The sequence below is a fragment of the Emys orbicularis genome, chromosome 14 (assembly GCF_028017835.1).
Source record: "Emys orbicularis isolate rEmyOrb1 chromosome 14, rEmyOrb1.hap1, whole genome shotgun sequence".
Classification (NCBI taxonomy): Eukaryota; Metazoa; Chordata; order Testudines; family Emydidae; genus Emys; species Emys orbicularis.
The window spans coordinates 32913451-32925847 of record NC_088696.1 but is presented as its reverse complement, the minus strand read 5'-3'; the positions used below and the strand labels follow the sequence as shown (position 1 = coordinate 32925847).

The window sequence follows — 12397 nt, the reverse complement described above, 5'->3', positions numbered from 1 at the left end:
CCAAATGCCATGGGCTCCCCTCCTCTTCAGTATGGAACAGAATTCAACACTTTTCTCCACTTACTAATAAGAAACCATTCTTTCCCCCCCTCTTAGGCTAGCTCACAAGAGTTTAGTGCCACCTTGGCTACTTAGGGAGGCTTAATACTTAGGTGCTGAAGGTTGGGCTCTAATCAGATGTTGGCTTGAGATCAGTGATAAACAGAAGACTGGCAGGTCAAGCTGTTGCCAGTTTTGTTCTGTTTCTATTATTGCCCTTAACAGGAGAGACCAGTTGAGCACTTGAGCTGCCTGGAAATCTTTGTTCCAGCACCTGAACTACAGCTGACACAGAGCAGCCTGGAGTTCTGCATCTGCAGTGTATTAGGCTGTCTTTGTACAACACTGTGACTGCGAGCCTGCTCAAGTTAGCTCTGCAACTAGACATTGTCTGTAATAAGCAGCTTTTTCAAGCTGGTTGAATGTCAAGAGAGAGACTATTTGATATTACAAGTTACTTCAGAAAATTCATGGTTTGATTTTCCCACTTCTACTGGGCATAAGAATGCAAAGGGGTCTCCTCTCATTTTACCCTCTGATGTGGGGGTGAGCGGAACCAGGATCAGATTCTTCCCCTGCTTATGAAAATCCATTTATTAGAAGCGAAAGGCAGAGAATCAAAATCAGTGAGACAACTGAGAGAGACAGTAGCTCCTGCCACTGGCTCTCTTTAAATTTAGTCATTTGCAGACAGGCCTGATATATTGCCAGCAGACAGATGCTGGCATAAGGGGTGTGTGTTGCGGAGGGGGAAGGGGCTGTATTATGTAGTGAATATGCAGCCAGAAACCATTTGGAATAAAAGGCAGCAAAAGAAGGTTGGAAATACTGTAATCTTTTATTGAAGAAAAATGTTGGATATCAAATCATTGCAGGTGGGTCACAGGAGTCCTACAGCCCAGGTTTGCCTGTTTCTTCAAAACACTTGCTTACATATTTATGCTGCTAGCCCAGGGGTGGGCAAACTTTTTGGCCCGAGGGCCACATCTGGGGTGGGGAAGTTGCATACAGGGCCATGAATGTAGGGTGGGGGCAAGGGGTTGGGGCACAGGAGGGGTGTGGAGTGTATGAGGGGACTCAGGGCAGGGGGTTGGGGTGCAGAGTGTGGGAGGGGGCTCAGGGCAGGGGCTTGGGGTGCAGAGTGCAGGAGGGGGTTCAGGTGCAGGAGGGGTGCAGCAGGGGTTGGAGTGCAGAAGGGGTGTGGGGTGCAACAGGGGGCTCAGGGGATTGGGGTGCAGGAGGGACTCGGGCTGCGGGCTCTGGCCTGGCGCCGCTTACCTTGAGTGGCTCTGGGGTGGCAGCAGGGCTAAGGCAGTCTCCCTGCCTGCCCTGGCCCCGTGCCATTCCCAGAAGTGGCTGGCACCACGTCCCTGTGGCCCCTGGGGGAAGGAGGGGGGTAGAGGGCTCTGTGCACTGCCCTTGCTGCAGGTACCTCCCCCAAAGCTCCCATTGGCCGTGGTTCCCCATTCCCAGCCAATGGGAGCTGCGGGGGGCAGTGCCTGCAGGTGAGAGCAATGCGTGGAGCCCTCTGCCCCACCCCCCAGGGACGTGGTGGCACGGGGCCAGGGCAGGCAGGGAGCCTGCCTTAGCCCTACAGTGCCACAGGGGTGGCAATCCTGTGGGCCATATCCAAAGCCCTGATGGACCAGATCCGGCCCACGGGCTGTAGTTTGCCCACCCCTGTGCTAGCCCCATCAACTGGAAATGTAATAATGGAACAACATGCTGCAGTTGGCCACTAAAAACCCTTTATTGTCACTGACACCTTTAAGTGCAATTTTATGAATTGTGTTCAGCTTTACCTTTGGCTTTCTGTTTCTGTGACCATCGCTGCCAACTTTCATATGCCCCTGCTGCTACGTGCCACATGGCTGTTGCTCCCACCTGGCCCCTCACTCTCTCCTTGGGTCTCTGGAGCTCCATGTTTTCCCCATTGTCCATGTTATAGTTTTTGTTGTTGTTTATTCATTTCTGGTAATACCCTCAATGTGCTAGGTTCTGTACAAACATAAAGAAAAGCACAGTCCCTGCTGCTGTGACGTTCCTGATCTTGACTTTTCCTCCTTTGCCCTATCTTATGATAAACCTCAAGGTCCTTTCCATGTTCTCCATATAACACCAGCTGTGTTAGGTAACATTTCAGATAGCAGAAGGGCTCGTGCCTCCCTTTGGAAATGTCATAGGAAAGATGTTCACTTCACGGAGCATTTTGTCTAATCTATGGCATATCCCTAAGTTAAGTATCTAGGTACTTATCTGGCAGCCATCATCATAGTGTCTGTCCTCCAAACACCCCACTACTCCTCCTTCCCTTCCTTACAGAGCTATTGGGAAACTGGATTTGTCTGTTGAACTTTCCTCATTTGTCTCCCCGTCTGCAGGGCCTAGGCTGCAGGGTCATTCTGCTAATTGGCCGGGTCATGTTACCTGTGGAAAGTGAGAAACAGCCCCACCTGGTTCCTTGGTAAGGAAGGGTGTTTCCATTGGGTAGCCACAGCTGTCATTCATACCCACACCTGGCTTTGAACACTATTAATAGCAGCTGTAGGGGACCAGGTTTTGTGTGGGTGAGGTGTTGTGAGTTTTGTGTAGCAGTGCTTGAAGAGAAGTTGTTTTAAGCTTTAGCTTATTGATTGTACTTTACTGCAAAAACCTTGCAAGCAGAGGAATGGAGTCCCAGGTGCGCCAAAACTTCCATGCTGAGTGTGAGGCTGCTGTGAATCGCCTGGTGAACCTGGAGTTGTATGCCAGCTATGTCTATCTGTCCCTGGTGAGTGTTTCCTCTTTTTTTCAGAGGCTAGAGCTGTTAGAAAGCAGACAGAAATGCCCTTCATAGACATATTAAGGTAATTGTTTGTAAGTGAACTATGTTTAATAAATTTTCTCATTGAAATAGAATAGCAAAATTGTGTTTAAAAAATAGTCACTTGTACTCTTTCCCTATGGCTACTTCTGAGACCTGTTAGGTACTTATTAGTATTAACTGCTGTGGGTATAAGCCTGCTAGGACTGACCATTGCCCATGCAGCACATCTATTAAAGACAAAGGAAGAGCTACAAACACTCAACCTGAGGTCCCTATGTCAGCAGTATCAGAAGTATAATAGTAATGCTTCTTGGTAGGGTAAGTGGGGAGGCCTTTATGTATGTACTCCACCTTCAATTGGTGAGAGATGCTTGAGTTTCTGTGTATAACCTTCTTCACAGAGGAAGAGTGAGATAGGATAACTTTCCTTACACTGAGGTTCTCTATTGCACACTGGAAGGAACTGTTTTTCTGTAAAGTGTTTTATCCTTGTCCCATGACTGATGTCTGTTTAATATTTTATACTCTTCCTTAGTCCTATTACTTTGACCGTGATGATGTGGCCCTGAAGCACATGGCTCAGTTCCTGAAGGAGCAGTCCCACGAGGAGCGGGAGCATGCAGAGAAGTTTCTGATCTACCAGAACAAGCGAGGGGGGCGTGTTGTCCTGCAGGACATCAAGGTGAGATACAAATCTAAGGGGAGATTCTGAGGGATCCCACTGCTGCCCTAAATTCTCTAGGAGTCAAGTAACTTTTCCATGTCATAAGCATGACTCACTGGCCTGCAAGAATAAAATGTAGGGCTTATGAATGGAGCACTGGAATGGGACTCGGGCGACCTGGATTCTATTCCTGGTTTTGTTACTCCCAGGGTGGGCGGCCTTGAGCAAGTTGCTTAATCTTTTTGTGCCTCAATTTCCCCATCTGTGAAATGGGGATAATGATATTGACTTCCTTGTATGTGCTTTAAGATCTGCTAAGTACTGCATAAAAGTTAGGTATTATCATATCATCCATTGAGGGTGTCCTCTCTGAGGCCTATGGATCAGGAGCAGAAGATCTGTATCTCTTGTCCACATCTGTCAAACTCTTTGAAGGCTAGGGCTAGAATTATACTCTGTGGTCTACACCACCCCTAGTAATAGAGATTTCTGTGAACACTCTAGCAGGCATTATTATAATTCACAAACTTTGTCCATCTTCTTCCCTATCCTGCTCCCCCACACTCTCTTCCCCTTCTCCAGTGTTTAGCTACGCTTTATAGATAAAACAATTGAGGGTGGGGAGGGGAAACTTTTTTTTTTTTTAATACAACACGTGTGCCAGTGAATGGAGACTTTGGCTATATGCTGATTATCCAATAGCATGGAGGACTATTTGGATAATTGGGAGCTCAGATAATGGAGGGGGCAGGAGCCATTCAGCAGCAGGGTGGCCTTGTATGCAGCTGGGGACTAGTCAGCCTCCTCGCAGTCCTGGGTAAGGGTCTCTGCTCTTTTATCTGAACCTGTGCATTATCCAAATTCCTTTCTATCCCCCAGCATAAGACAGATAAACTCATTTTGGATAAATGAGACTGGAATTGTTGAGAGGCAGGACCAGACTAACTCTTACTTTCTTGCATAGAAGCCCGAGCGGGATGAGTGGGGGAACAGTCTGGAGGCCCTGCAGTGCGCCCTGCAGCTGGAGAAGACTCTGAACCAGGCTCTGCTGGACCTGCACAAGCTGGCTACAGAGAAGAATGACCCCCATGTGAGTGGAGGAGGAGATGTGAATAGCTGTTCATGAGTGGCTGTGGTTTGAATACTAGATTGAACATGGTCCAGAAGCCTTATTAGCTGGCTTCTGCAGACCCCAGAACTCTCTAAAACTAGGGAGTGTCTGACTTCTGTGGTCAGGGTATCAAAAGTGAATTGGTCTGACATACCCATGGATAGAAGGTCTCCCTCTGGTTCTTATGGATGCAAATAGAAAGCAACTGTCCCAGCCTACTGTAAAAGAATGAACCAGACAATGTTTTGGGATGGCAGGGTCACAAGATCGATTAAGTCATGAAATGACTGGTCCCTATAGCTACACATGAAGGGAAGGGTGACAAAGCTGTCTTGTAGAGCTATTTGCCATACAAGAGACCTAGGATGTGGTGGGGGAAGTCATAGACCAATGTTTCTCCTCTTCTATGGTATGATCAAGCTACTATAATCTATCCAGGTATTTGAATGAGCCATCACTGTAGCATAAATGCCTACTAGTTTCTTGTCTCAGTAAGTGGGAGCTAAATGGCTGCAGAATGCCCTCTTGACCCTCCCTCCCAGACTTTCAGGGACTTGCATGAGAAGAGCATCTGGGGACTGAGAGTTTGACTGCAATTAGCTGTCACTACCTGGCTGGCATTGCAGCTTGGTGCCTAGCTGGCAACTCCATAAAACAATGCAGTGCTGTATGTCTGAGCAGGCGTAAGTCCATCCTAGCCCTCCCTGTTTCCCACAGCTCTGTGACTTCCTGGAGTCTGACTACCTGGAGGAGCAGGTGAAGGCCATCAAGCAGCTGGGAGACCATGTCACCAACCTGAAGCGCCTGGGAGTACCCCAGAATGGCATGGGAGAGTACCTGTTTGACAAGCACACCCTGGGGGAGAGCAGCTGAGCTCCAAACTCTGAAGCTGTCTAGAGTGCAGTCCTGATCTGTTGTCTCTTACAGCTGCTTGTGAGTTGCAATATCTGCATATCCTCAAAATAAAATTTGCTATTTGTCCAGCAACTTGGTTTCTACTCTTATTTGTTGCTCTAGTCTACTTCTAGTAGTAAGATGCTGCTCATGAACAGGGAATATCTAGGAAGACTCATGGAGTATGACTTTGAAAACCCTACAAGTTTTTGTCACAGTTGTGTGTGGTGTGTGTTGCGTTTTAAAAAAAAAAAAAAAAAAAGTCTACCCAGCTTGGACAAGAGGGAAACATGGTCTCATCCTTGCCACACAAGAGCCAAGTATCAAAACATACTGAGATGATGCATCATTAAGGCTTCAGGTACAGTTTCTTATGGAAATAGCCATAAAACAGGCTTGCGTTTTCCTGCCTATAAGCACATAGGCGTCATACACTAAATCAATTACAGAACCCAATCATTAAACTGTATTGGGATAGTCTCCTATTTGTCTTGTTTTGCCCCCAACAGCGGGTGCTTTTGGTAGCCTCTTCAGTGAGGGGCTTCACCCTACACAAATATGGTACCACCTTAGTTACAACAAACTCCAGACTAGAGTGGCTATCTGACTCTTTTGCCTACATAGTTGGCATCCGTAGCACTGAAGATGACCACAGCCATGTAACAAGGAGCTGGAATTGAAGCTGGTTCATTCAGCAACCAAACTGGAAAGTGTCATTTAAAATATCCTTCTTTCTTTAGTGTGGACATGGGCAAATTAAACCCCCTTCAACTGGAAGGCTGTAGGCTCAGATGTGGGTAGTCTGGCTTCCAGAGAAAGCTTATTCTCTTCCAATTACTCACTGCCAGAATGGGGAATAAACACTGCAATCCTAGGGTAAGATTGCTAGAACAAGGCATAACATAGCCAGAGTCTGGGGAACAGGTAACACCCTTCTCTTCTCTTCCTCTTCTTCTTTCCTTCTCTTTCTCCCCCCCCCCTGGGCTGTGTGTGTGTCAGTCATAGTGCCAATACAGGGGTGGTTGGGAGAGCCTACTCTGTGTGATAAGAGCTAGGCTTATGTCATACATCTGACACTCAAACTGTTCTCTGTAGGCCTTCCAAATGCTTCCAGCCATCTGCCTGTGGGCAGCTTAACAGACTAACCATCAAGGAGGTGGCTGATTTGGCTTCTAACAGAAGCCTGTGCTCATGCTGAGAGGGGATTATCATTGACATAGCTCAACATCAGGCATTGGTAGGCATCTCTGGTAGGAAGGATGATCTAGTTGAGAAGACACAGGACTGGGACTTGGGGAAAGATTTGTTCAGGTCCTGGTTCAGCTGTAGAATTCCCTTGTGGTCTTGGTCAAGTTACTTAATCTGCCATATGCCTTAGCTTCCCCTTTAGCAAAATGGGTATAGTAATTCCTTAGTTTAGAGGGGTATTCTTCATCTGCTCAGAGCGCTCCCTTAGGAGGTGTTCAACAGGATTATGTTGTCTCAGCTCATGTTCAGTGTGCAAGTGGGTCTGTTAGACAGTAGAGACATGAGTGGCTAATAGTCAATTAACCTAGGTGACATTAAGCTTTTCTGCCTCCAAAACGGCAATGGAGACGCTATGACAGGGTGTAAATGAATGGGGCCTGGAGGATGAGGACTACCTGACTGAGAATCAACATAAGCATGTCTCTAAGAATGCCTCTAGGAAGTATGGTACATCCAGGGCTGGCGCTTCCATTTAGGTGACCTAGGCGGTTGCCTAGGGTGCCAGGATTTGGGGGGGCGGCAGTTCAGCAGTGGGGGGGTCCTTCCGCGCTCCGGGTCTTTGGCAGCAATTCTGGGGCGGGTCCTTCACTCGCTCCGGGACCCGCCACCAAAGTGCCCCAAAGACTGGGAGCGCGGAAGGACCCTCCGCCGCAGAATTGCCGACAACAACCGGGAGCGCGGAAGGACCCCCGCCTAGGGCGCCAAAAACCCTGGTGCCGCTCCTGGGTACATCTGCTTGGTGTGGTGAAAATTTTCACCATATTGATCTTCCTTTTTCTTCTCCCTGTCATCTTGTTGGATCGGCAGCTGTAGTTTTAGGTGGGAAGACAGCATAGGAGGTGAGCTTCTTATGACATATTGCTACACTAGTAGGGTGAGGGAGATTCAGTTTTAATATGCACTCTAGACAATAAATGAATGACAGCACAGGGGCTTCCTTTTAGCTTTTTGTATGGTATTAAATATGGTGCTAGTTAAATAAGGTTGAAAATTGCATGCAATTATAAACAGACAGCTCTTTGGGAACAAGCAGACAACTCTTGCATGCAGACAACTCTTTGGGAACAAGCAGCAGAGACAAGCCAATTAATGCCTTTGCTATAATGCATAACATTCCCCCCTGAGCAATTTCATATACTTCCCCTTTTCTGTACAGGCTCAAGTTGTACTGGTACCTAAACATTCTTCAATGAGCTTCTCTCTAGGAGTGCTGTGGACTGTGCAGAAGGCCAGTTTCCTACATGCCAGAGCTTGTCTCCTAGAATTGAAGGGGTTTGATAAGAAGACAGGGTGTAACAGAATGACTTGGTTTACTCTTGTGGTATATGTGCATGTGCGCTCTGGACAAGGTGCCTGTGTGGATTACAGTGATAATACATTGCGGGAACAAGCCACATCCTGCAAAACTGAGAAAGGTTTGAGGGAAAGTGGACACCTTGGATTTCTGACCAGTCAATATTTTCTGCTGCTCTGCTAACAAGAGACACATACCTGAGTGGAGAGTGTGGCTTTATATGAGCTGTGTACATCAATTACTGATTATTGAAGGAGCTGGGTCCTTTTCCCCAAAGTAATAAATACATTTTAATAAGGGTTGTGTAGGTGTGAGCATAACAAGAGCAGCTGAAGGGAGGGAGCCATAGACCCTAACATTTCTTCCTATTTGGAACAGAGTACATTTTGCCCCACTGGTGACTAAAGAAGAGAGCTGGGTGTGTGGGAATCTGCCAGGTCAATGGGGGAAAACCCCACTAGCTGAAATGGACATGTACCTAATTGCCCTGTTTCTATTTTCACTCTCTATGAGAGCAATGGAGCAGCTGTCTGGTTTCATGTCTTTGTCTCTCACTGTTAATCTGATATATCCATGCTCCAGCCTCTGTTATGGCAGATGGTGGGATTCAATAGAGAGAGATGAATGCTCTGGGAGAGAACTCCTATAGTAGGCCAAGCTTCTCATATGTAAAGAGCTCTGAAATGCCTCAGTAGGGATTAGAGTAAGTGACATTTGTACATGATACATTTGATATCACCTCTTCCCCCTCATTTTCTGTCTTCTAATCTCTACAGGCCAGTGTGAGGAAACCACATTCATTTGTACACAGTGGGACACAAAATAACTTGTACCAGGAAACAAAACAAACCCAACCAACACCCCCTGCCCCACCCCCCAAATGGACTGAATGTCCAGTTGCAGGAGCATTCTATATCACTAACCCTCTCCCCGGCTCTTGTCAGAGGTGTGGTTTTAACTGTAGATGTCATACAGCTGAATCATCCATTCACTAGTGAAATTCATTAACACACCCATCTGCAATGGCTTGGTGAGGAAGGGACTTTCTAATGGGCAGCAGCTGCCAGTCACAGCCACACCCTATTTTGAACAGTATTAATGCCAGCTGTGCCTAGGAAAGGTTTATACCTGGGCTCTGGCTTGTGCTTCTGCTTGGGTTGTTTTTGCTACATCCCTTTCCTGTTCAACCCCACAGGTATAGTGATGGAGTCTCAGGTGCGTCAGAGCTGAAGATGAGGTTGCAATTAACTGCATGGTGAACATGGAGCTGTATGCTAGCTAATGTCTATTTGTCCATGGTGGGTGCCTGTTTTACAAAAACATTATCATATTTCATTGTATGTTAGATCTCAGGCATTTGCAGAAATCTAAGGCTATTGAGGTTTTAAAGCCATCAATGAGACATTCTGGTTGTGTAGAATGTCCTTAGAAACTAGAGTGTTACATACACTTGTAAAGATGAGTTTTTGTGACTCTACAACTTCTAGTGTGGAGCTAATAGGAAACTTGGGGGAAGTTATTAGAGGCCTGAAATGGGGAAAGGGATGTTTAGGTGTTAGAGGCAGTAATAGCTCTATTGCTATTTGAAGGGTGACCTAGATTAAAGATATCACTAAGCTCAAGTACCAGTGCAATGCATTAATCAAAGTGAGTTCAGTTTCTGGTTCTCCAACACAGGAAGTTGGTGATACTTAAGAGGGACATTTTAAGGCAAATCTTCTGAAACATGCAAATTCTACTGCTAACCATTTCTGGGACTCAAGTGCCAGAGACACAAACGTACTTCAGAAAACTTTGTCCTTAAGCTCATTGTGCCTCAGTTCCTTACTTCCAACATAGGAGTAACATTTTACATGTAAGGTCTTGGTTAGCTGCCTATCAAACTCTCTGAAGCAGGAAGGTGTTTTTATATACCATAATGAAGCCCATAATCTCAGCTGGGGCCTCCTGGTGCTACCACAATCCAAATATCCTAAATCGTCACCACTGCTTTCCCTGTCTCCCCCCAGTCCTACTACTTTGACTGTGATGATGTGGCCCTGCGGCATGTGGCCCAGTTCATGAAGGAGCAGCCCTATGAGGAGAGGGAGCATGTAGAGAAAGTTTCTGATCTACCAAAACAAGCAAGGGGGGCATGTTGTCCTACAGGACATCAAGGTGAGCAACTAAGTCCCTAACCACGTGTGGTGGGAGGTCAGTGGAATGGAGTCTCTAATAGGGTTTCTCTTCTCTAGCTATGTGAGGAGAAAATATGAGGGGGCTGTAGAGATGGGAATCTTAAGAGGAATTTCCCATAGAGCTTTGCTACATAAGCAAGTCAAACTGGAAGTCTAAGGACCTAACGTGACCTTATTATTTAGTGCCATAGGAGTAAAACTGTTTCTGGAGCACAGGATTTAAATTCCTAACTGCTCTACTTAAATGTCTGAGCTGTAAATGGTAGGCTTGGGGTTAGCGGTGAAGTAATATAGCAGTGCTATTGATCACTATTAGTGGATGATGCATGTTCACGAGAAAACACTTAAGCCTTGAGAGATTAGTATTGGCAGGTATGACCAAAGAAAATGTGTGATTTTTACTTTGCTACATTACATTGTGTTTGTTCAAAATGGGCTTTCATTGAAAAGTGATTAAGCATTTCCGTTTCAAAGTATGGGTTTTGACAAAACACTAGTTAGAATGGTCTTTCTAGCAAAAGACCAAGCACAACTTAGAATAGCTATTATCTTGGTGTCTATTGCCCTAGAAATTGGGCAGAGTGGAGTCCTCCCCATCTCAGATAAGTGCCCTAACCGCCAGGCTACAGGCTATTCTGAGTTGGGTCTCTCCCTTTGGTTTTATGAAATTTCAGATGGTCACAGTTTCATCCCAGTGCAGAACTGGAAAGTTTAGAGAGATGGGAAAAGTGTTTCTTGCCCAGTTCTCATCCTAACCTTTTCCCACTTATATGTAAGTTTTGTTTCTTCTAGGAATGTTGGGGATCTATTATGCTATTCTGGCTGGTATTACAGAAGCCAGAGTAGAATCATAGAATTTCAGGGCTGGAAGGGACCTCAGGAGGTCATCTAGTCCATCCCCTTGCTCAAAGCAGGACCTAGCCCCAGACAGATTTTTACCCCAGTTCCCTAAATGGCCCCCTCACAACCCTGGGTTTAGCAGGCCAATGCTCAAACCACTAAGCTATCCCCCCGATGAGTGGGGGAACTGTCTTGAGGCCCTGCAGCTGGAGAAGACTGTGTACCAGGCCCTACTGGACGTGCACAAGCTGGCTATGGACAAGAACGACCCCCCGCGTGAGTATGGCCAGGACTAGAATATGCACTATCCCCTGTTTTGGATGTGCTGCCCAGTGTGGGAGAGCGAGTCCTTGGCTTTCAATCCAGGTAGCAGTACTCTAGTGAAGCATGTCTGGAAACAGCATACATATCTGCTCTTCATGTTGGTTTATTGATGTTATAAATGGAATGTGCTACTGAATCTCTAATGTCCTGTCTCCTAAGCTGTGCACAAATGACGGAGTAGCCTCTTTTACTAGAGATATTGTCATGCTGGTAACTGTAGCTCTGTTCAATCACTTTAGCTTCCATGCTATGCACCTGAGGAGTAATCACGTCTGCTCAAATGAAGTGCATAAAGATAAGGTTCATGCCCCCTGAAACCTGTGAAGCAAATCCATACTCCCAGAATCTAAACAGTCTTCAGGGAGGTCTGTTCAAAACTGCATAGCACTGGAGGCTTCACGCTAACCAGCAGTGAAAGCTGCTCTTTGTGTAACTATGTATGTGCACCACTGGCTCACTAAATCCACAGTATTGAATATTGGAGAGCAGAAGTAAGTCTAATACCTAAACCTCCTATCTGCTTCTGCAGCTATGTGACTTCCTGGAGTCTAACTACCTGGAGGAGCAAGTGAAGGCCATCAAGCAGCTGGGAGACCACCTCACCAACCTGAAGCACCTGGGAGTGCCCCAGAATGGCATGGGAGAGTACCTGTTTGACAAGCTCACCCTGGGGGAGAGCAGCTGAACTACCCATTTAACACTTATGGCTTTTTTCCAGAGGAGAGAAGCTGTATCAATGACCATCTAAGTGCTGAGAATAAAATTGACTAACCTATTAAAGTCTGTATTGTGCTGTTGAACTGGGGTGGGGATGAAGGAGGCCACAGGCATCTTGCTGACAAATCATTGGCTAGTATGGAACGAACATAGTAAACTGAGAGCAGATGGTCAGGTGAGGAGGGGATGGTACAGGAGTACATTGTCTATGGATATTCCTCAGACATCCTATGCTCGTGGGTGAAGTGTCCCCTCAGGAATTGCATAAAGATGCTGACCTCTC

General features: G+C 46.4%; 1 protein-coding gene and 1 pseudogene across 1 annotated transcript; both read left to right on the top strand.

Moving 5' to 3' along the window:
* Positions 1-2698: 2698 nt before the first annotated feature.
* LOC135888901 (ferritin heavy chain A) lies at positions 2699-5493 on the top strand. The gene is made up of 4 exons (XM_065416695.1): positions 2699-2809; positions 3381-3527; positions 4474-4599; positions 5338-5493. Exons 1-4 carry the CDS (start codon positions 2708-2710, stop codon positions 5491-5493), a joined length of 531 nt encoding a protein of 176 aa, XP_065272767.1. The 5' UTR covers positions 2699-2707.
* A 3766-nt stretch (positions 5494-9259) lies between these two features.
* On the top strand, positions 9260-12082 carry LOC135888900 (ferritin heavy chain B-like; annotated as a pseudogene).
* The last annotated feature ends 315 nt before the right edge of the window (positions 12083-12397 follow it).